Source organism: Stegostoma tigrinum, chromosome 38 (assembly GCF_030684315.1).
Source record: "Stegostoma tigrinum isolate sSteTig4 chromosome 38, sSteTig4.hap1, whole genome shotgun sequence".
Taxonomy (NCBI): Eukaryota; Metazoa; Chordata; class Chondrichthyes; order Orectolobiformes; family Stegostomatidae; genus Stegostoma; species Stegostoma tigrinum.
The window spans coordinates 3,167,791-3,192,985 of NC_081391.1; the positions used below are offsets into that span (position 1 = coordinate 3,167,791).

Below are 25,195 nucleotides of genomic sequence, written 5' to 3' on the forward strand. Positions count from 1 at the left end.
CCAGGCTTCTTTTGCAAAGGCACATTTCAGCAGGAGATGTGTGTCAGTTTTTATCTTCCATGATTTAACCTTGTAATTGTCCTTTTGTTGCTGGCACTGACATCCTTCACTTTCACAGGCCTCCCTATGGAGTGCCATTCATGGAGAATCTCAGTAGCGTTGGGAGAATGGTGATTAGGGAATCTGTGGTGTTAACGTGTCCTGTTGGGTTCATGGGTTGAGCTTTGCCACAGCATTTCCTCCAAGTGTTAAAACTGTGTGACTCCTATTAAGATTGCCTGCAAGCCTGGGAATGAATCAGATCTGAAGGAGCTAGTGGATCTCTTTAGTCATTTACAGAACAATCTACTTGAGGCAAGGCAGTTGACAAAATGAGTATTGTAGAAGATTTAAAGGGATAAGGATCAAATGCAGGCAAATAAGACTATTAAGTTTGGGACATTTGGTCGCATGGACGAGTTGGAACAAAGGGTATGTCAACCTTCTTAACCTTCACTACTTTAGGGAGAAATATTCTAGTCTCCATGTAACCGGAAGTGTTGACAAAAATCACTTGTCGAAGATTGTGATGCAGGAAGCAAACAGTGTGTCAACAGACTCTGTCAACAGTGCCAGCAAAGTCATTGATATAACAATGGAACTAACACCTATGTAGGAGAGGCTGTTTCAACTTGTGGATAAAGTGGGACAGGCAAACCTAGCCTTGCAATAAAAACTCCCTGAAATATGTTTAGGCTAGAGATTTTCTTAGACTGTTTGGTGCTCCCTAATAAACTCTGTCAGTACAGGGTAGTGTAACAACAGCAACTAATGATAGCAAGCTGACCCTAACACTACAAGCAATGTAAACACTGAGCTTTTCCAGAGTTTACATCCCAGAGTGATATAGGAGGAGGCCATTCAGTCAGTCATTTCTGTGTTTGCTGTTGGTTGGCAGAGCTAACCGATTAGTCCCATTTGCCTGCCCTTTCTCCAGACCCCAACAGATCCTCCCCTTTCCAGGATCAATCTAATTTACTTTTGAAAGTTCCTTTTGAATTTGCTGCACTGTCCCCTCAGGCAGCAGGTTCCAGATTACAACAACTCAATCTGATTTTTCTTTTAAATAAATCATGTTTTTCTTTTCTCAATCACTTTAGCTTCCTCTTCTCCAGTCACTGACTTTTTCCACTAGAGAGTACAGTTTCTCCTTATTCACTCTCTTCAGAACCCTTCATGTTCTTAAACCCCATTTTATTTTATCAAGCCGCCTCCTTAACCTTCTTTGCTTTAAGGAGAAATAGTCTAGCCTCTTCATGTTGACAAAAATTATTTATCAAAGATTGTGATGTAGGAAGCAAATGAAACGTGACCAAAAGTGAGAGTTTTAATATATTGATGATGATGTGTACTTCATTTCTATTTGCATAATGGTATACAAGTACACAGTATTTTTAATAACCAAACTCCTATCTGACTGGTGAACCTCTGCTGCTTTTTATAGTTTTGTTCAATATTCCCAGAGTTGGTGGATAAGCTGATTGTGCTGGATGGATACGGCTTTTATCCAATTGCAAGTGTAAGTTTTATTCATTTTTGAAAAATAAATATACATGCAGGGTGACAGCAAGCAGGTACCTATACACAAACCTATGGCTAGCTGAGAGTACTAAAGACTTGACTTCCTGGCTAGGTCAAGTCAATGTTGTCTGGTCTAGGGACATTGCTTATTGATTTCCCTTCCCTAAGCAATGGACTCAGCTGAGCACAATGGGGGAAGTTCATAACAATTCCTAGATATTGCTATTGGAGTTTTCAGCTGAAGGATATTGGGTCTAACCATTGCTGCTCCTGGAGGCACTGCTTTAGTTTACATTGTGGCTGCAATGTTGCAGCTGAGAGTGGGAAACATGTTAGTCCATGGGGGAGTAACTTACAGACCTGTAACTCAAAGCCCAGGCCTAAGGCTGTCTCCCTTGGTAGCTGGTCCTGGCTTCCAGATTCCTCCCTCAGCAAATGTTCGCATCTCTTGCACCCAATCCATCTATGTCCTCTATTCAATAGCCGTTGTTATCTGCTTGCAAACCTCTTTCAGGCAATGTATTCCATATCCCAACACTGGGACTGAACTGAGAGTGGGTGATGCACGGATAAGGGGAGGCAACGGCCTTAGTGGTATTATTGCTAGATTATTAATACAAAAACTCAGCCAATATTCTGAGGATCTAGGTTCAAATTCTGCCATGGTAGATGGTGGAATTTGAATTCAATAAAAAGAATCTGGAATTAAGAGTCTAATAATGATCGTGAAGCCATTGTTGATTGTTGGAGAAAACTCATCTGGTTCACTCATTTCCTTTTGGGAAGGAAATCTGCCATCCTTACTTGGTCCGGCCTACATGTGATTTCAGACCCACAGCAATATCATTGACTCTTAACTGCCTTCGGGCAATTTGGGATGAGCTACAAATGCTGTCCAAGTCAGAGATGCCCATATTTGTGAATGAATTTTCTAAAAAGGCTTTGCAGAGGACACAGTGCAGGTTTTTGAGATTTAGATGTTTTCTAAAGAAGCTGTACCAGGGATGTTATTACACTCGTCTGGTGCAAGTGGGACTTGAATAGTGGCAGGGCTGAGGGAGTGGGTGGAGTGCTGGGGAGGTTGGAGGGGAGGGACTGGGAAGAAGGGGTCGAGGGAGGACTGGAGGGTTGAGCTGAGTACCATCAGGTAAAGAGCAGAAACTGGCTCCTGGGAATGTCATGTGATAAATCCCTATTGATCAAAATGAAGTAACCAGATATGGCCGCCTCCCTGAATTCAGTGGCTGTTGGTCTTGGAGCTGAGAGTATGATGTGTATGTAGGGCATAAGACTTGGGAACAGGAGTAAGCCATTCAGCCATTTGGGTCTGCCCCATCGTGCAACAAGATCGAGGTAATCCAATTGTGGCCTTGACTGCACATTTGTGTGTGTACCCCATGAAACTATAAGATATAGAAGCAGAATTATGCACTTGGCCCACTGAGTCTGCCCCACCATTCAATCATGGCTGATACATTTGTCATTCTGCAAGCTTCTCCCCTGGAGCCCTTGACCCCCTCACCAAGTCAAGAACCTGACTGTGTTTTGAATACACTTGATGACTTGGCCTCTACAGCCTTCTGTGGCAATGAGTTGTACAGATTCACTACCTTCTAGCTGAAGACACTTCCTTTTCATTTCAGTTCTAAAGGGTCATCTCTTCACTGTAAGTCTGTGACTTCAGATCTCTCTTACTAGTGGAAACATCATCTCCACGTCCACTCTGTCCAGGCCCCTCAGTATTCCTTAAGTTTCAATCAGATCCTTCCTTTGTCTTTCTAAACTCTATTGAGTGCAGATCCAGAGGTCTCACCCCTCCTGTTATGACAGGCCTTTAACTCCCTTGACTGCTTAACTCTACCTTGGCTAAATTCAATGAGCCAGCCTTCATCACTTTCTGAGAAAGGAAATTCCACAGATTCACAAAAATATCCCTCTCATCTTGGTCTTACAAGTGATGCCTCATCTCCTTGAACTCTTCCTGAGCTCTAGCCTGTCCCACAATGGGAAATATGCTCTCAGCACCCACCCTAAAAAAATCTGTCAGGATCTTGTATGTTTCAATATGATCACCTCACGTTCTTTATAGACCCATACCATCCATCAGATAACCTCTTTGTCCCAGCACTGAGTCAAGTGAACCTTATTTGAATTGATTCAAATGCATGTACATCCCACTTAAACAGACTAGTTGTACTTTGTATGTTGTACTCCAGATGTGGTCTCACCAAGGCCCTGCATGGCTGCAGTAAAGCTTCCCCACCTTTAATGTCCACTTCTCTTGCACTTTTTTAGAAGGAGTCGAGAGCTGCTGTTTTTTTCTCAATTTCAGGGTGACTGTGCTGAACTGAAATATTTTGTTTTAATGCTTTAATTGCAGAATGCTGTCCAGCAACAACTTCAGACAGCGATCAATGAGCTTATAAAGCTGGAGAAGGAGGAGGGTTCACCCCGAGTGTATACACCTGATGGAGCGCTAAAGAGGTTGGTACAAACTCTGCAGGTGGGATTGAGACTGGATCAGATTGTTATCTGGTGCAGCATGCTGTCCTAGTGAGCGAGGATATGCATTTATGTATCATACCTTCCACATCATTGGGGCATGCCACATTTCCAAGGACCTGACATTATTTCTGAAAAGCAATCACTGTTGCACTGCAGGCTGCTTACAGCAGCCAATTTGCACAGTCAGATTCCACCGACAACTGCTGAAACAATAACAGTATTGCAGTTAGTGGAAATCTGAAATAAAAAGTGTTGGAGAAATTCAGCAGGTTTTCAGCATCTGTGGAAAGAGAAAAACAGTTTTGAGTCTGAGTACTTTTTAGGACTGTAATTATTATAATTGTATTAATTATTTTTTGTGGGTTTAATAGGACAGGAAAATATATTCACAACTCCATCCACCAGCAGAATAATATCCCGATAGAACTAGCACAGCGATCTTGTCCTTTTAAGTGACATATTCTCGTGTTTAAATCTTGTTTCTCTGGGACGTTAAGATTGGTTGGCACAAACGGATTCATCAATGCGGTGTGTTCAATACTGAAGCAGCACAGAATTTCAGAGTTGATACAGCATGGAAAGAGGCCATTCAGCCCATGGCATCTACACCAGCTGAGTCAGATACCTACTGCCCTTCTCCTCACATTCTCCCTGTAACCCTGCATGTTGTTCCTTCTCAGCTTCAATTGCTGTGTTAAAACAAACTTCCCCTCATCTCACCACTGCTCCTTTCACCAATAACCATAAATTTGCACCCTCTGGCCACTCATGTCTGCCAGTGGGAACAGTTCCTCTTTCTTTCACGCAATTGATACCCTTCATGATTTTGAATCCTTACATTAAATATTCCTTTTTTTTTGTCTTCACCCCAAGAAGGACTATGTAAACTTGTTTCTAACTAAATCCTTTTCCCTGTTCTAGTGTGTCTGTTCTGCACTTGCTGTTGTCACTAGCTATGACTTCTGACCTGGGGACATCCTCTGCTGGCTTGTCAGTTGCCTGAGGGTGCACAGAGCCTGGGGCAGGGTAGCACGTCCAGACCCAATAACTGGGGCTTGGCCTTCGGGGGAAGCCAGTTGTGCTTGGTTTGGGGGTGATGTAACCGTATTCACATCGAAGGGCAGGACTTCATTGCTCAGGTCAATGGGCAGGGTCTCAAACTCAGGTTGGGAGGTTGAGACCCAGGAGCCCAAGCCAGGAGTAGTACCATAACCTATGATTTCTGTCCCAGCCCCAGGCGTGTGGTGTAGCACGGCATCTGTCAGAGGCAACACAAGTCTCTCTAGACAACCACAACCCCTTTTATCTCTCTGGTTCTGGCCAAGAAAGACAGAAGGTGCTGGGGCAGGTGAAAAAGGGACTATGATTTCAATATTCCGCTTGACTTTGATTGTAAGATTTGGGATCTGACTTGTATGAGACTGCTATGGGTACAAGTGTGTTTACACAAAGCCCACCAATTAATTTAAGTTATCAAAATAAACACCAATCCTCAGTTGCCTGCATACACATACCTAATCAATAAGCCTCATTAACCTTTTGCAAACCACTTTTGATTATTTACATCATTACGTTCTGATTGGCTGTGCTGAGGAGAGGCTCATTTCTAATTATTTAATGGGCGGCTCAGTGGTTAACACTGCAGCCTCACAGCGCCAGGGACCTGGGTTCAGTTCCAGCCTCGGGCGACTGTATGTGTGGAGTTTGCACATTCTCCCCGTGTCTGCGTGGGTTTCCTCCCACAGTCCAAAGATGTGCAGACTAGGTGGATTGGCCATACTAAATTGCCCATAGTGTTTAGGGGTGTGTGGGTTATAGGAGGATGGGTCTGGGTGGGAAGCTTCAGGGGGCGGTGTGGACTTGTTGGGCCGAAGGGCCTGTTTCCGCACTGTAGGGAATCTAATCTAATCTAATCTTAAAAAAACCCATGATCAATTTCTAATTGGCTCTTAAGGGCAATGGATATGTTCACTTCCTACTATTTTCTGATTTGTTCTAGAAGATGTAATTATCAATTTGCCTCATTCTGTTTATTATGATTTTTCATTATTACTTTAATGATTCTTTGCTGAGAAACAAGGATAGTTTATAACATGTTCTTTAACCAATTGTTTAGGAAGGGGAAATGTTGATATTTTTAATCACCCTGACCAGAGAAGTTTTAACAGTCCTCTGGGGCAGGTGGGACTTGAACCCAGTCCTCCTGGTTTAAAGGGAGGACAATTGCCAGCACATCAGCAGAAGATGACTAGAAAAGCAGTAAGGTAGTAGAAGATGTAAATTGAAAAGAGATTGCTAAGAGGTTTGTTTTTAAGATACCCTTAAAAAAAAGAGACCGGCAAGAATGGACATTGGACTGTTGTAAGAAGAGGCTGGAGAAGTAGTAACTGACAGCAAAGAAATGGCAGAGGAACTGAATAGGTACTTGGCATCAGTTTTCACAGTGGAAGACATCAGCAACATACCAGAACTTCAAGAGAGTTGGGGGGAGAAGTGACTGTAATGGCTATCACTAAGGAGAATTTGCAGGGGAAGCTGAAAGGTATTGAGGTGGATAAATCACCCAGACCAAGTGGACTACACCCCAGGGTTCTGAAGGAGATACTTGAGATTGTAAAGGCATTGGTGATCTTTCAGGAATCACTGGAGTTAGGGACCGTTGCAGAGGACTGGAATATAGCTAATGTAACATCCCTGTTTAAGGAGAAGGAGGCAGAAGATGGGAAACCATAGGTCAGTTAACCTGACCTCAGTCTTTGGTAAGATCTTAGAGTCCATCATTAAGGATGAGATTGTGAAGTACTTGTAAGTGCTTGGTTAAATAGGGCTAAGTCAGCACGGCTTCATCAAGGGGAGGTCATACCTGACAAAATTGTTAGGATTCTTCAAAGAGCTAACGAGCACGTTGGACAACACAGAGCGTTTCCAAAAGACCTTTTGACAGGTTGCTACACGGGGTTGCTAAATGAGTTAAGATTGTGTTGGGGGAAGGTACTGGCACGGATAGAGCATTGGCTGACTGGTAGACGGCAAAGAGTAGAGATAAAGGGGTCTTCTTCAGGACTGCGGCCAGTGTGTTGTGGAGTTCCGCAGGAATCCATGTGGAATCCCTAGTCACTGGATCTGGATGAAGGAACTGATGGCACAATGATAGGCGTAGTGTTGAGGAAGCAGGAGGCTACAGAAGGACTTGGACAGGGTACGAGACTGGGCAAGGAAGTGGCAGGTGGAATACAGTGTGGGAAAGTGTGAGGTTTTGCACTTTGAAAGGATGAATAGAGTCATAGACTATTTTCTAAAAAGGGAAAGGCTTCAGAAAGGAATTTGGGAGTCCTAGTTCAGGATTCTGTTAAGGTTAACATGCAGGTGTGTTTGTTAGTTAAGGCCCCCCAATAGCAGCAGGGAGATTGAAGAAGGCATAGGTCGGCAGATTTTGGAAAAGTGCGGACGTAGTAGGTTTGTTGTAATGGGTGACTTTAACTTTCCCAATATTGATTGGAACCTCCTTCAAGCGGAAGATTTGAATGGAGCTGTTTTTGTAAGTTATGTTCAGGAGGGTTTCCTAACTCAGTACGTTGACAGGCTGACGAGGGGAGAGGCCATTCTAGACTTGGTGCTCGGAAACGAGCCGGGGCAGGTATCAGATCTTGTGGTAGGAGAACATTTTGGTGATAGTGACCATAACTGCCTCACATTCTACATAGCTATGGAGAAGGAGAGGATTAGGCAAAAAGGGAGGATATTTAATTGGGGAAGAGGAAACTATGATGCGATTAGACATGAGTTAGGAAGCATGGACTGGGAGCAATTGTTCCGTGGTAAAGGCACTATAGACATGTGGAGACTGTTTAAGGAACAGTTGTTGCGAGTGAATAAATATATCCTTCTGAGACAGGCAAGAAGGGGTAAGATAAAGGAACCTTGGATGACGAGAGCGGTGGAGCTTTTCGTCAAAAGAAAGAAGGTAGCTTACGTAAGGTGGAGGAAGCTAGGGTCAAGCTCAGCTCTAGAGGATTACAGGCAGGCGAGGAAGGAGCTCAAAAATGGTCTGAGGAGAGCCAGGAGGGGGCACGAGAAAGGCTTGGCAGAACGGATTAGGGAGAACACAAAGGCATTTTATACTTAAGTGAGGAATAAGAGAATGGTCAAAGAAAGAGTAGGGCCGATCAGGGATAGCACAGGGAACTTGTGTGTGGAGTCTGAGGAGGTAGGGGAAGCCCGAAATGAGTTTTTTGCTTCTGTCTTTACAAAAGAAACGAACTTTGTAGTGAATGAAACCTTTGAAGAGCAGGTGTGCATGCTGGAATGGAGAGAGATAGAGGAAGCTGATGTGCTGAAAATTTTGTCAAACATTAAGATTGACAAGTCGCCCAGGCCCGGACCAGATTTGTCCTCGGCTGCTTTGGGAAACGAGAAATGCAATTGCTTCGCCACTCGCGAAGGTCTTTGCATCCTCGCTCTCCACTGGAGTCGTACCTGAGGACTGGAGAGAGGCAAATGTAATTCCTCTCTTCAAGAAAGGAAATAGGGAACTCCCCGGCAATTACAGACCAGTAAGTCTCACGTCTGTCGTCTGCAAGGTGTTGGAAAGGATTCTGAGGGATAGGATTTATGACCATCTGGAAGAGCATGGCTTGATTAAATGCAGTCAACACGGCTTTGTGAGGGGCAGGTCATGCCTCACAAACCTTATCGAGTTCTTTGAGGATGTGACTAGAAAAGTTGGTGGGGGTCAAGCTGTGGATGTGGTGTATATGGACTTCAGCAAGGCATTTGATAAGGTTCCCCATGGTAGGCTCATTCAGAAGGTCAGGAGGAATGGGATACGGGGAACTTAGCTGCTTGGATACAGAATTGGCTGGCCAACAGAAGACAGCGAGTGGTAGTAGAAGGAAAATATTCTGCCTGGAAGTCAGTGGTGTTCCACAGGGCTCTGTCCTTGGGCCTCTACTGTTTGTAATTTTTATTAATGACTTGGATGAGGGGATTGAAGGAGGGGTCAGCAAGTTTGCAGACGACACGAAGGTTGGAGGTGTCGTTGACAGTATAGAGGGCTGTTGTAGGCTGCAGCGGGACATTGACAGGATGCAGAGATGGGCTGAGAGGTGGCAGATGGAGTTCAACCTGGATAAATGTGAGGTGATGCATTTTGGAAGGTCAAATTTAAAAGCTGAGTACAGGATTAAGGATAGGATTCTTGGCAGTGTGGTGGAACAGAGGGATCTTGGTTGCAGACACATAGATCCCTTAAAATGGCCACACAAGTGGAGGGGTTGTTAAAAAAGCACATGGTGTTTTGGCTTTCATTAGCAGCGAGATTGAGTTTGAGTCGTGAGATCTTGTTGCAGCTCTATAAAACTTTGGTTAGACCGCACTTGGAATACTGCGTCCAGTTCTGGTCTCCCTATTATAGGAAAGATGTGGAGGCTTTGGAGAGGGTTCAAAGGAGGTTTACCAGGATGCTGCCTGGACTGGAGGGCTTATCTTATGAAGAGAGGTTGACTGAGCTCGGACTCTTTTCGTTGGAGAAAAGGAGGAGGAGAGGGGACCTAATTGAGGTATACAAGATAATGAGAGGCATAGATAGAGTTGATAGCCAGAGACTATTTCCCAGGGCAGAAATGGCTAACATGAGGGGTCATAGTTTTAAGCTGGTTGGAGGAAAGTATAGAGGGGATGTCAGAGGCGGGTTCTTTACACAGTTGTGAGAGCATGGAATGTGTTGCCAGCAGCAGTTATGGAAGCAAGGTCGTTGGGGACATTTAAGAGACTGCTGGACATGCATATGGTCGCAGAAATCTGAGGGTGCATACATGAGGATTAATGGTCGGCACAACATCGTGGGCTGAAGGACCTGTTCTGTGCTGTACTGTTCTATGTTCTAAGGAGCAAATGCATTGTTAGCATTCTTTTCAAGAGGGTTAGAATACATGAGCAGAAATGTACAAGACTCTGGTCAATCCATGTTTAGAATATTGTCAGCAGTTTTGGGCCCTTTTTCTAAGGAAGGATATACTGACGTTGGATTGTGTCCAAGGAGGTTTAATAAGAATGATTTTGGGTGCGATGGGCTTTGCAGTCTGTACTCACTGGATGGAGTTCAGAAGGATGAGGGAAATCTGATTGAAACTTACAGAATACTAAGAGGCCTGGATCAAGTGGACGTGGAGAAGATGTCTCCACTCTGAGGAGAGACTAGGATCCGAAGGCACGGCCTCCGAGTGACGGGACGACTCTTTAGAACTGGGATGAGGAGGAATTTCTTCAGCCAGAGGCCAGTTAATCTGTGGAACTCATTGCCACTGAAGGCTGTAGAGGCCAAATCATTGAGTATATTTACATTAGAGAGAGATCAGTTCTTGATTGGTAGGAGATCAAAGGTTACAGGGCGAAGGTTAAGGAGAAAACAAAAACAGAAATTCCTGGAGAAACTCAGCTGGTCTGGCAACATCTGTGGAGAGAAAGCAGAGAATAACAAGAAATGGATTCAGCATTAACTCTGCTGTCTGCCTACAGATGTTGCCAGACTTGGAGTCTCCAAAAATGTCTGTTTTTGTTTCAGATTTCCAACATCTGCAGTTTATATCTTATTTCTCTGAAGATGATAATGGGGCCTATTGTCTCTAAAACATTTGAATGTTAACTTCACTTTTTGCACTGCTTTGCCAAATGAAGTTAAAGTATTAAAATCTACACTAGTTACACCAAAGCAAAATAGCGTAATGTTAGATTAATCAATGAAGATACTCTGTGATTATAACTAAACTAAATTATTTGTGAAATGATAATTTATCGGTTAGTGCTGCAGAGAATGGTGGAAAGGAAATAAAAGAAAGCTCCATGATCAGATGGAGGAGGAGGAGAGATTAAATAATGAGCTTCTAAAGTTAAACACCCCCCTGCCCTTCATAAAGCTGAATATGTCCCCGCTACCCCTTCCATTGCTCACACTTTCTGTCATCGGTTTGGATGAATGGTCGTCTGCTCCATCTTAACTCTCTTCGTCTCCACAACAGCTGCTGGACATGCAGAGTTTTTTCTAGCATTGTTTTATTTTAAATCTCCAGCGTCCACAGTAGTTTCTTGTCGGTGGAGACTGGCCACGTTTTTATATGTTCTATGTTAGTGTTGACAGCGTGCTTTCTGTTGTACCTTCAGATTTCCCTTCGGCTAAACCCTTTCCCTTACCCTTCAGACTGCTGCTGGGAAATGAATCCGTTTCGGAGGAAAGTGGCAAGATTCTGCTTCAGCGGGGAGCCACCAAAGTAGCTGAAGGTAAAGTCAGTCTGCAGACTGAGCATCGTTGATTATAAACTTGTGTTTTATTCCTGAGCTGCCAGACATTTATGCCCTCTGTAGTGATAATGGAAATCTTGGAAGCATTATGGTCCTTTCAGCCCAACGAGTCAATGCCGACTGTCAGCAGAGCAATCCAATTGGTCCCATTCCCCTTCTCAATTCCCACAGCCCTGCTGTTGGTCTGTTCAGATGATAGTGCAAGAAACTTTGCTATGCCTTGCAGAGTAAAGCCTTCCATGAACCTCAGCAATAATAACACTGAGTTAACATGTAGTATGATTAATGCTGTCCATCACAAGCCTGGGTGCAACTTCAAATTTAAAATGTTACATTTTTATTCTTGCATTTTAATGCAGTTATTTATTATTTTATTTCAATTTGAGGAGCAGTGATGTAGGAGTAGGTTAGCCTTCCTGCACTATTAAGGAGCTGGGAGATATGAAACTGAAGCCAGGCAGCACCACAAGTGACAGAGGGCTGTCTGCAGTGTCACAGTTTTTCACAACCACTTCCTCATTATCAATGATTATCAATGCAGCAAGAATAACTTGAAGGACAATGGAAGGAGATTGCTAGAGCCCTGGAGGAAGTATTTAATACCCTGTTGGCCAAAGGTGAATCTGGAAGATAGCTCATGGTTCCTTTGATCAAGAAGAGCAGCAACGTAGGCGAGGTAATAACAGACCAGTTAGACTGAGGTCAGTGGTGGGAAATTATTGGAACATTTGAGGGAGAAGATTAGTCAACACTTGGAAATTCAGGGATACTCAGCACAGACATCACGTTTTTCAAAAGGTAACTGAATATATTGATGAGGGTAGTGTATTGATGTGGTTTACATAGACTTCAGTAAGGCCTTTGACATGGTCCCATGTGAAAAGCAAGTCCAAAAGGTAAGAGCTTTTGGGACCCAAGACAAGCAAACTGGATCCAAAATTAGCTGCAGAAAGGAAGCAAGGGGAAATGATGGAGGATTGTTTTTATGATTGGAAGCCTGTGGCCAGCAGTGTACCACAGGGATCGGTGCTGGGACCCTTGTTGTTTGTATATACATTAATAACTTGGATGTGAATGTAGAAGGAATAATTATAAGTTTGCAGATGACATAAAAATTGGATGTGTTGTTGATAGTGAGGAGGATGGTCTCAGACTATAGTCTGATATTGGGCAGAGCAATGGCAGATGGAATTTAATCCTGAAAAGTATGAAGTGATGCATTTTGGGAGGTCTAAGAAGGGAAGGATTTACGCGGTGAATGGTAGGTCCCTGGGGAATACTGAGGAACAAAGGGACCTTGGTGTGCAAGTCCATAGATCCCTCAAGGTGTTAGCACAGGTAGACAGGGTGGTGAAGAAGGCATATGGGATACTTGCCTTCATTAGCTGGTGCATGGAATGCAGGAGCGAGAAAGTCTTGTTGCAATTTTATAAAACATTGGTTAGGCCACAGATGAAATACTGTGTGCAGTTCAGGTCACCACACTATTGGAAGGGTGTAATTGCACTGGAGAGGGTGCAGAGGAGATGCATCAGGATATTTCCTGGATGAAAGTCTCCGTTATGAGGAGAGAGACTTAGTTCATTTTCCTTGGAGCAGAGGAAACTGAGGGTGGATCAGATTGAGATATACAAAATTGAGAGGCGTGGACGGAGTGGAGCATCTTTCCCCATGTCCAATACCAAAGGCACAAGTTTCAGGTGAGGAGGAAGTGGTCTAGAGGAGATATAGCTGAAAACGTTATTCCTCAGAGGACAGCAGAAATATAGCGGTAACCTGGTCCCCCACAGCTAGACTCATGACTCCTATCAATGTTAAAGAAGCTATCAAAAATGCACTTGAGACATCCTCATCCAGGGCTCTCATTGATCTGAGTCGTCTTAAACGCATCTCCTAACGTTCTACATGCCATGAGTTCCACAATACCCCAATGTTGCACGAATAGAAAGGGACATCTGCCAGCTTAAGAATCCCAAGGTAGCTGGAACAGAGGGTATTCCCGCTGAGACATTGAACTGTGGAGGCTAACAGCTCCTGCTGCAGCTGTTAACCTTTGTCTGCCTTATCTGGAAAGAGGCGAGCATCCTGGGAAAGGTCCAAGATGTCACCATCGTGAGGATCTTTCAAAAAGGTAGCACGTTCAACTGGGGTAACTACAGAGGAAAGTCCCTGCTGACAGCCGTTGGAAAAGCCATTGCCAAGATCCTCCTCATCCGTCTCCTCCCTGTGGCTGAGGAATTCTTCCTGGATTTACAGTGTGGCTTTCAGCCATGGAGGGGCACAACAGACATGATTTTTACCGCAGGACAGCTGCAGGAGAGATGCAGAGAAAAGAACCTACCCCTCTACATAACCATCTGCGACCTTACAGCAGCCTATGACATCATTGATTAGGAAGCGTTATGGAGAAGCATCCTTCTCCACTTTGATTGCACCATGAAGTTTGTCACCATCCTTCGCCTGCTCCATGATGTCTTTCAAGCCATGGTAATTACAACTGGCTCCATTGCTGACCCATTCCCCACTCAGACAGGTGTCAAGCAGGGCTGTGTCATCACCACAAAACTGTTCTGGATCTCCTTTGCTGCAGTTCTGCACCACCTCACCAACAAGCTCCTCGCTGGAGTGGAGCTAACCTACGGAACCTGTGGGAAATTATTCACCCACTGATGCTTGTGTATGCGCATTATCCAAGGATGTGCTCCAGACCATCATCAGCACCTTTACAGAAGCATATGAGAGCATGGGTCTCATCCTGAACATCTGCAAGATGAAGGTCCTTCGTTAACCTGGCTTGGCATTGTATAGCAAACCCACGATCATCAAGGCCAAGGGGAAGGCCTTCGAGATCGTTGACCCCTTTCAGTACCACAGTACCATTGATCAAAGCAGTTACTGATGAAGAGATCCAGCATTGCCTCCAATGTACTTGCACAGCCTTTGGCCACTTGAGGAACAGGGTGTTTGAGAACAACAACATTAGATCCATGAGACAAAGGAAACTGCAGATGCTGGAATCCAAGGTAAACAAACAGGAGGCTAGAAGAACAGTTGTGAAGAAGGATGATAACTGAAACGTTGACTGCTTCTTTCCTCCAGTTACTGCCTGGCTTGCGGTGTTCTTCCACCCTCTAGTTTATCAGCATCAGAACCAACACCAAGAGCATAGTTTACGGAGCTGTGGTGGTTCCTGTCCTCTTTTTCTGGCTCGGAGACGAGGACTGTCTACAGCTGACGCCTCAAGGCACTGGAGCAGTCCCACCTGCACTGCCTGTGCAATAGTGACGGTAGAAATGTGGAATGCCTGAGCGGGTGGTGGAGACAGGTACTCTCTCTCAACATTTAAGAAGCATTTAGATGACTATTTAAATTGCCAGGCCAAAGGTTATGAAGCAAGTAGCGGTAAATAGGATGAGGATAGTTTGGTGATATTGGTCAGCGTAGACATGGTGGACTGAAGAGCCTGTTTCTGTGCTGCACGACTCTGACATATGAAGAAGGGACGGGTGTAGGTTGTTCAGCCCTTTTGAGCCTGCTGTGCCTTCCAGTCAAATCATGGCTGATCTTCTGCACCATTTCCCTGCACAATCCATGTATTCCTACAATTCAGGAGTGTGATGGAATACTCCGCACATTCCCTGATCATTCCAGCTCCAACAACACTCAAGAAGCTTGACACCAGCCAGGACAAAGCAGCTACTTCATTGGGACCTCATCCATAAACATCCACTCCCTCCAGCACCAGCGCTCAGTAGGAGCAGTGTGTCCCATCTACAACATACAGTAACTCACCAGCACTTTTGAAACACATGACCACTGCCATCTAAAAGGACACAGGCTGCAGGTACATGGGACTTCCACCACCTGCAAGTTCCCCTCCAAGCCACTCACTATCCTGACTTGGAAATATATCGCCATTCCTTCAGTGTCACTGGGTAAAAATACTGGAATTCCTTCCCTAAGGGAATTGTGGATCTACCTGCAGAACATTGACGGCAGTCGTTCAAGAATGCAGCTCACTACCACCTTCTCAAGGGCAACTAGGGACAGGTATAAATTGGTCAGCCAGTGACACCAAAGTGCTGTACTGTTCTATGTTCTATACACAGTACTTTGTAGTTTCACCAACAGTCTATATAATTACAGCAACATATTTTTATTCCTGTATTCAAATCCTTTCACAATAGAGGCCAACATACCATTTGCCGCCTTAATTGTTTACTTAATTGTTACTAAAGCATGAACAAAGATGCCCAGCCCTTTGACATTCAGCATTTCCCAAGGTCTCGCTCTTTTGCTTTTCTTACAAAAATGGATAACCTCTCATTTCTTCACATTGCATTCCGTCTGCCAAATTTTGTCCCCCTCGGGTAGCCTGTCCAAATTCCTTTAAAATGCCCTTCCACCTAGTTATTTGCAAATTTGGAAATTGAAACTTCAGTTAAATATATTTCAAGTTATTGACGTATATTGCGAGTAGCTGGGACCTAAGCACTGATCCTTGTGGTACCCCACCAGTCACAGCCTGTATTTGTAATGGGAAAGGGTAACAAAAGCAGAGAAAAACATGACAGTAGAAAATACTTTTTTTAATGTAAGGTTGCACAGACAGATGTAAGATTTTGATCACGGAATTGTTACAGCACTGAAGGAGGCCATGCAGCCGAGACCAGTTCTGAATGTGTAGATATTGTGCATAGTTTATTCTGTAAAATCATGAATATTGAATAGATTAGAATTGATTTGATTTATTATTGTCGCACATGCCTAGGTACAATGAAAAATTGTTTTGCGTGTGGTACAGGCAGATCATACTATACAAAGATCACGGGGTGATAGAGCGAGGAATATAATATTATGGCTGCAGAGAAGGTGCACCAAAAGCAAGTTCAGCATTAGATTTGAAATTTGAGGTCCATTCAGAAGTCTGATAACAGCAGGGAAGAAGCAGTTCTAGAACCTGGTGCAACATGTGTTTATCGCAGCCTGCTGTGTGTCACCCACTGCTGAGGTAATGGGGAGCCAGTGCTGTAATGTGCTTATGATTTTATTCTTAAATTTCAAAAATATACCTTTTATAGAATAAAAATCTTTACATAGTTACAAACACATTTTGCTTCTGTATATGGCATGTCAAGAAACAAACATTTGCATTTGATACTATCCATGTAAACCAAAGGCAACTCTCCTTTGTACAAGACTATATTTGCATATGTTTTGAGGCACCAGCAGCATTCGATAATTGAATGGATCCCCATATAGTTTCAGCCGGAAGACCTCCAACAGTGGTCTTTACCCACTGTGTGTTGGCAGCAGCTGCTCCAAGCGTTGCTGTGTCCCTCAGCACGTAGCCCTGGATCCCCTGGAACATGTCAGCCTTGCAACACTCAGTCAGGGTCACCTCCTTTGCCGTAGAAGACCAACATGTTTCTGGCAGACCAAAGCATGTCTTTCACCGAGTTGATGGTCCTTCAGCTCAAACGATGTTAGCCTCAGTGTGTGACCCAGGGAACAGCCCAAATAGCACAGTCTTGCATCACTTCAGTGCTTGTGATGTTCTGGAACCTGCCCCTTCTGCTCACTGTCACTTCATAGCTCCTCTCGATCCACAGCCTCGCTCTTTACAAAGGTGTTTTAAAAACCAGAAAGAAAAGGGTGATAACTTCAGTTGTTAGTTTTGAAGGGATCCCAATTAGACATTTATTTGTTGCCTTCGGTTTGAGGTGAATGTAAAAAGGGCCACACCCAATGTTCATCACAAAGGAGGGAAACAGTAGCACAGTGGTTATGCTGTTGGACTAGTAATCCAGAGGCCTGCCCTCGGACGGTGAAGATTGAGTTTAAATTCCCGTATTTAAAGGCGGAATGAAATGGCGAAAACATCTGTACTGCTGAGTATGAAATTGCCTGAACGTTGCATAAGCTATTCCTGATTCATGAATGACTTGCGGAGGAAGATATTCTGACCCAGTCTGACACGTACGTGACTCCAGGCCCACAGCAGCACAGTTGACTCTTAGCTGCTTTCAGAAGTGGCCTGACAAGCCTGTAAAAAGGGTGACTCACTTCTGCCTTCGAGGGCAATTATTGGATGACCAATAATGTCTCACAAATGAGTTTCTCCTCAGTCTCCAAGTCCTGCATCAACCATCATCACTGACCTGGTCATTTATCACATTGCAATTTGTGGGATCTTGCTGTGCAAAATGGTGTGCCATATTTCCTACGTTACAAGAACTATAATACTTTAGAAGTGTTTCATGTAAAGACGTGATATCTGAATGCAAGTTCTCACCTTGGAAAATGGCTTTGCCGTCCTGAAGGTTCTCTGCGAATCAATTGTTTTAGACTCTAACAGGTTTCTGATAGTGAGGCACATGAGCATTAACAGGAGCATCTGTTTACGAGCAGAGAGATTGAGAAAGGTGCTTTTTTAATGCTTCTGATTGTGTGTATTGTTCTGTTAAGGTCTTGTCTTCAGCCGCGATTTGAGAATTAATCTGGTGAGTTTTACTTTAAATTTTACTGAAGGTGATAGTTGTGACATCGTCCCAGAAAGGTCTAGTGTTAATTTAAACCTAGGTTCACTTAGTCTGTTCATTTCCAAGTACTCTACCAAAGCTTTTAATAACCACAAGCACCCCAATGAGATCACTCCTTAACCTAATCTGCACCTTGTCGTTGCATTGCAGTACTTTTCACTTCATGTCAGTTTAATGACTGCACTGCATTCTCTCTCGGGACCTAATAAACGGAACCCAGATCTAATGGCATTAGCTCCCGATTTAGGACTAACCAGAACTCTGCACAGGAGTTGTATAACTCCCATCATTTGGTATTCTACACTCCCACTTTGAGAAAAAGGCGAATATTCTGTTAACCTTTTGAATATTGTTTTATGTTCTCTGTATTTGTGACTTTTGTACTTGAACTTTGACAGTCTGTATGTGTCTGTCTTTCTCTCTTTCACGCTCTCACGCTTGCTGTCTCCCTTCTGCCCCGTCCCTCCCTCCTGCACCGTTCTCAGCTTCCCACCATTTAGAATATACCCTCGTGATTCTAACTTAGATCCAGTTATAACATCTGGGGTCTCCCCACACTGACTTCAATCAGTTAAGGATGCAGTTGCATTAGAGGCAGTTCAGAGAAGATTCACTCGGTTAATTCCAGAGAAGAAAGGCTCCTCTCATGAGGAGAGATTGAGCAGCTTGGGAATGTACTCATTAGAGTTTAGAATCATGAGAGGTGAAATAGGTTTAAGGTGAGACGGGAAGGATTTGAGGGACCTGAGAGACAACATTTTCACACAAAGGGTGGTGCTTGTATGGAATGAGCTGCCAGTTGAAGTGGTAGAAGTGGATATAGTTACAATATTTAAAAGACATTTGGACAGGTCTGTGGATAGGAAAGGTTTAGAGGGACGTGAACCAGACGCAGGCAAATGGGACTAATTCAGTTTAGGATACCTGTTTGGCATGGATGAGTTGGACCCAAGGGTCTGCTTCCATGCTGTATGACTCTGTTAATAATTGAAATCTATAAGATGCTAAAGGGGACTGATAGAGTAGATATAGAGTGGATATTTCCACTTGTGGGGCAAACTGGAGCCGAGTGGTCACACTTTAAAGGAGTGGTAGATTTAAAACAGATGAGGGGAAATTACTTTTCTGAAGGGTATGAGTCTGTGGAATGGATGTTGCGATACTAAATAAATTTAGAGAGGAAACATTTTTAAAATTCATAACGGGTTGAAGGCTTACGGAGAGTGGACAGGAAAGTGGAGTTGAGGCTGAAATGAGATCAACCATGATTGTATCAAATTGCGGGACAGGCTGGAGGGGCTGGATTACTTATGCCACCTCCTAGTTCTCATGTTCTTCCACTTTTGATCATCCCTTTGTCTGTCAATGTCACTCTCTAACTTTGAGTATCCAACTTTGCTGTTTATTGTGAGAGCCAACTAATTCACTGAATCTTCCAAAGGAGGCCATTCAGTCCCTCACGTCCACAATGGCTACCCAAATGAGCCATTTCACCTGGTGCTCCCCTCCTGCCACCTTCCAGTAAACCTCTATCTTCTTCCTTTTCATTTCACAGTCTCATTATGTTTAATCTGCATACCACCTGCTCTGCCTGTTATTGAATCTGTTATATGGAATCCAATAAAATGCCTCTAGGTCCTGAAAAATGAATACAGCCAGGAGTATTGAATGTGATAAGCCCATTAAAAACCACAGCTCACTGGCGCTCTCACTCTGATCAGTTCATGTTTCTCCAAGTGCTCAGTCACACTGTCCTTAGTAACAGATTCTTCCAAACAAACTTTAAGCTAACGGGTGTTTTTAATTTCCTCATTTGTCTCTATCTTTAAGAAAAAGAGTGATGGTTGCAGACCTTCCTCGAGGGTCGTCTTCTGATTTTTTTTTTAATTCACTGTGGGACAAGAGCATTGCTGGCTGGACCCAACATTTCTTGCTCGTCCCAAGTTTACCATGAGAAGGGGGTGGTGGTGAGCTGCCTTCTTGAGTCACTGCTGTTCACGTGCTACACAGGATCAGTGGATGAACCTCTCCCAACTTTGCACTCAACCCTTGTGTAACTGGGACCAAGAATTTACTTTGTTGCTTTACCTTAATCTAACCTTCCATGGCAGGCTGCCTAACGTCAGGAAGAGGACTGGAGGGAGATAGAGATAGTAGAGAAATGATAATGAGACTGGGCTGCTCGTGCAGAGGCCCACGCTAATATTCTCGGGACATAGGTTCAAATCTGCTATGACAAGTGGTGGAGTTTGAATCCAATAAATAAATCTGGAATTGAAAACTAGCCTCCATGATGGTCAGCATGAGAACCATCATTGTTTGTTTTGAAGCCCATCAGGCAGGGAAAAATGCTGTCCTTACCTGGTCTGGCCTACATGTGACTCCAGACCGACAACTCTTAGCTGGCCTCTGAAGTGGCTGAGTAAGACACTCAGTTTGAGGGAATTTTGGGAGATGACAAATTTCTTGCCAGCAAAGACCACATCTAATGGAAGAATAAATTCTAATACCCTGTGATGATGTGGCAGGTTACTTGTTCTCATCTGTGTTGAGCCGCTGTCACTCATACAAAATCCAGGAGAGCTGTGTCCAAGCTGAAGAACAGACTCCAAGCGAGGAGCAGTCAGACAAAGCACAGATTAACAGCTCCATCTTGTGATAACACGGTGTAGAGCCGGGTGAACACAGCAAGCCAAGCAGCATCAGAGGGGCAGGAAGGCTGACGTTGCAGGCCTAGACCCTTCAGAGAATTGGGGTCTAGGCCCGAAACATCAGCTTGCCTGCTCCCCTATTGCTGCTTGGCCTGCCGTGTTCATCCAGCTCTACACCTTGTTACCTCCGATTCTCCAGAATCTTCGGTTCCTACTGTCTCTGAACCAGCTCCATCTTGTGTTTTTTGTTCAATCTCACCAGGCCACTCCTATAAGGATCACCATCGAACAGTGTCTGGAGTTTCAGAAGAATATCACGGCTGCCGTTCTCCTCATTATGTAAGTACCACCCATTTGTTGTCGTGTCCCCCCCCCCCCCCCCGCAACCACCATCGTCAACTTCTTCCAGATGGCAACCATACTCCGTGTATAGCACTTTTGCTTCTGAGAGTCTGAAGGTTGTGCGTTCACACCCCATCCCAGGGACTTGAACACAAGAGGTTAAGCCAACGCTTTCAGTGCTAATTGCTGCACAAAAAAACATTGAATAGAGGAACAGGAGTGGGCTGTTCAGCCAGCCTCTTCAGACTGCTCCACCTTTCAATAGGACCATGGCCTATCTCACATTCCGCATGTCCACTTTCCTGCCCTTTTCCCGTAACCCTTGATTCTCTGACTGATAAGAGTCTATCTCAGTCTTAAATATACACAAGGACTGTGCCCCCACACCTCTTTGTGGCAAGAAGTTCCCAAGACCCTCTGAGAGAAGAAATTTCCCCTCTTCTCAGTCTTAAATTAATACCCTTTTTAATGCCCTCTGGTCCTAGACTCTCCCTTAAGAGTACTATATGTATGAGATCACCTCTCATTCTTCCAAACACCAATGAGTAGAGTCCCAACCTGTTTAATGTTTGTTCATAAGATAGTCATTCTGTACCAGGGATCATCCAAGTGAACCATCTCTAAACTGTCTCCAATGAAATAATATCTTTAAATAACAGGACCAAAACTGCTCACAGTACTCTAGAAGTGGTCTCATCAGGATCTTACACAGTTACAATAAGACGTCCCTACTCTTATACTCCAACCTCCATGAAATAAGGGCCAACGTTCCATCAGCCTTTCTGATTAACTGCTGCTGCCCTGTGCTAGCTTTCTGTGTTTCAAGCACAAGTAACCCGTGTTCCTTTGTGTTGCATCTTTCTGCAGTTTTTCTCCATTTAAATAATATTCTGTTCTTTTGTCCTCCCTTCCTAAATGAACAAGTTTGCATTTTCCCACCTTATATTCCATTTGCCATTTACTTAACCTATAAATACCTAAAGTCCAAAGTAATTCATTTCCTGATTGCCCACAGCCAGTTGGGACTGTGGTGGAGTTGTCCAATCACCTGGATGGGTGCAGCTCTAACCAGGTTCAAAACTCAACACTATCCAAGAGAAAGCAGGCCCACTTGATTGGCACCCCACCTAACACCTCTAAAATTCACTGTCTCCCCCAGTGAAGTATAAGGCAATAGTGTGTATCATATACAAGGTGCACTGCAGAAATTCACCATCGCTCCTAAGACAGCATCCTCCAAATCCATAACCACTTTGTCCTTCTGGATCAAAGGCAGCAAATACTTAGGAATACCACTACCTCCAGGTTCCCCTCCACGCCACTAACCAAAAATATAAGCAGAGAATGTGGAAGAAAATCAGCTGGTTTGGTAGCATCCACAGGGAGAAAAACACTGTTAATGCTTAGAGTCTGGTATGACTCTTCTTTGAAACTGGTCCCTCACTGTCCTGACTGGAAATATATTGCTGTTGCTTTGTTGCCGCTGGGTCCAAATCCTGGAACTGCACACCCCACCACCACCACCTTGACAGTGCTGTGGGTGGATTGCTGCAGGTCAAGAAGGTAGCTCACCATCATCTTCTGAACGGCAAGTAGAGGTGAACAGTAAATGGACAGCAATGCCTATATCATGTGAATAAATAAAAACAATCAAGACCAGAGACCCAATGACCCAATTTAATCAACATTTCATCATAGAACTACCACCCCCCCCAACCACCCAATCATTCCAGGGATCAATCTAGTGAACCTTTTATGGTACCATCTCCACACTTGCACTCAGATGGGATGTAAAAGTTCCGTGACACTGTTTTGAACAGCGGGAGAGATCCCCCTATGTCCTGGCCAATCCTTCAACCAGCGCCATTAAAGGTAGAATATCTGATCATCGTCACGTTGCAGGTTGTGGGAGCTCACTCTACAGAATTTGGGTGCAGAAAGCTAATGATTCAAAATTGTGTTATAATGCACTGGCTGTAAATAGGTTAAAATAGAAATTAGATTTTTTTGTGTGTGAGATTGTTATCAAGGCAGATTGACTGGGAGACAGGGAATGAGGGGAAGATTCCAGATTCTAGTCAAAGATGGACAATCCTCTGAAAACTTCACTTCTGGAAAGTTGATATTAAATGAGAGGGGGATGAGCTAAACATTTTGAAGGTGAGGTGAACCAAAGTAAACAGTGCCCGGTTTTAGTTTAATATTTTGCAGTTTGCATGAGGAAGGAACAGGTGAGAGAAGTTGCTCAAGTTTTGTTAATTGTTTCAGTTGTTTAGATGACACTAAATGCAACCTGACATCAAAGGGTTTTGGGAGCTGGCCAAGAAGAGAGAAGCAGCAGAGCCTGGGATTACTGTTCCCAACCTCTAGTGAAGCACTTGGCCTGAACTCTGCACCATTACCCAATGAGCATGAGTATAAAAGTAGGAAGGTTTTGTGTAAAGCTGTACAAGACAATAGTCAGACCACAGCTGGAATACTGTGAGCAGTTTGAGCCTCTTTTTGAAGGGAAATAGACTGACATGCAGGACAGTCCAGAAAAGGTTCACTAGGCTGATATCACGTATCTTTTAGAAAGAGGGTGAGTGGGTTGGACTTGTCCTCATTGAAGTTTAGAAGAATGAGAAGTGACCTAACACACACAGCTCTTAAGGACTTGACAGGGTCAGTGCAAAGGCATTGTTTCCCCTTAGAGTCGAAGATGTTTAAAGCTTGGAAACAAGCACTTTGGCCCAATTTGACAATCTGCCCCATTTTCACAATTAATCTAGTCCCATTTGCCTGCGTTTGGTCCATATCCCTCCCTATCTATCCCATCCATGTACCTGTCTAAGCATTTCTCAAATGACAACATTTGTACTCAACTCCACCACTACCTCTGGCAGCCCACTCCAGACACTCACCACCCTCTCTGAAAAAAAATGCCCTCTGAACCTTCTTGTATCTCTCCCCTCGCACCTTAAACCTATGCCTTGTAGCTTTAGACTCCCTTACGAGGGGGGAGAAGCTGTTAGCTATCTTATGCGAGAAACTAGGACCTGAAGGCAACATCTCAGTAAAGGGTTACACATTTAAGACAAAGATGAGGAGGAATTTCTTCTCTCAGAAAGTAGGGAATCTGGAATTCCCTATGGAGCATAATAGAGGCTGAGTCATGAGGATATTCAAAGCTGAGAAAGACAGATTTTTAATCAGGAAGGGAATCCGGGATTATGGGGAAAAGGTAGGGAAGTGGAGTTGAGGATCGTCAATTCAGCCACAATGTCATTGGTGGGGAAGCCTTGACAGATTGAATGGGCTCCTGCTCCAGTGTCTCAGCATTGATTGTGGAATTAGGTGAAACCACGGCCTTTTAAAGGGCCAGGGTCACACTAGATCAGCCACACAATGAGCTCAATCAATGGTAGTGAACGTTGGATTGGGACAGGGTTAGCTTTACATCGATCAGAGCTCCTTTACCCTTTCTCACAGCTCCATCGATATATTCATCTCAGGCTGTCTGACAGCACTGAGACCAGAAACACCCCAGATTCAACTCCTGCTTCATGTTGGCTTCACCAGTAAAGTACCACAGCTGTGTTCAGCACAGTTAGTTTCAATGGACCTGAGAGGGGGCCCAAAAAATCCTTCGTGGACTTCCCATTCCTGAATCCTTTCTTCCTGGGGTGTGCTTGTGTATCAATCTGATGGTAGTGAGCTGGTCCCCAGACTGGTTGCACTGGTCTCTCATATGGAGAGTGGCAACAGAGGGTCTAGTGGCTTGGGTGGAGGCTGCACAGAACTGGACTCCAGCTGATTTACCCTCATGGGAAAAGTGATCTCAATTTTTGCCCCTCAGTCATCATGTCTACAATTCCCTCTGTCCTCTACTGAAATTCCAAGACCTGCTGGTCAGACACTGTCTCTCCCCACTGCCCATGTCAGGGTGATGTGGAGACTGACCTGTTGATCCATGTGGAGGATAATCCTAGAGCAATAGGAGTGGTGCTCCCAGTGACTCATGTTTGTTTTTACCTTGTAGTGCTAAGGATGGACTGCTCTCAACAGAAAAATGGAACCCAAACAAGCCACCGTTTAGTCTCATACTGGATGGATACCGGAATCATCTGAAGGAGGTAAAAAGAGGTTTCAGTTCAGGGTTCGAAACACACCTTTGTCCAGGCCCATAAGAAATGATGGTTTCCATCAGGGCACCTCCAAACTAAGACACATTCCAGCCACACACTGATCTTCACACAGTGCAGCTCATGCCAGGCCTGATGTTTGTTGCACATCTTTTGACCATGTTAGTTTTCTGCT

The 25,195-nt window shown here is 44.2% G+C and overlaps 1 protein-coding gene across 6 annotated transcripts in view; it reads left to right on the forward strand.

Annotated features, from left to right (window-relative positions):
- serhl (serine hydrolase like) overlaps window positions 1-25,195 on the forward strand; it is a 50,517-nt gene that overhangs the window by 22,054 nt on the left and 3,268 nt on the right. For all 6 annotated transcript variants that reach the window (XM_059640541.1, XM_059640544.1, XM_059640545.1 and 3 more), the window contains exons 7-12: window positions 1,484-1,558; window positions 3,941-4,044; window positions 11,261-11,340; window positions 17,830-17,864; window positions 20,817-20,893; window positions 24,918-25,011. In XM_059640541.1, the coding sequence (XP_059496524.1) occupies window positions 1,484-1,558; window positions 3,941-4,044; window positions 11,261-11,340; window positions 17,830-17,864; window positions 20,817-20,893; window positions 24,918-25,011 (465 nt within the window). The remainder of the gene's footprint in view (window positions 1-1,483; window positions 1,559-3,940; window positions 4,045-11,260; window positions 11,341-17,829; window positions 17,865-20,816; window positions 20,894-24,917; window positions 25,012-25,195) is intronic.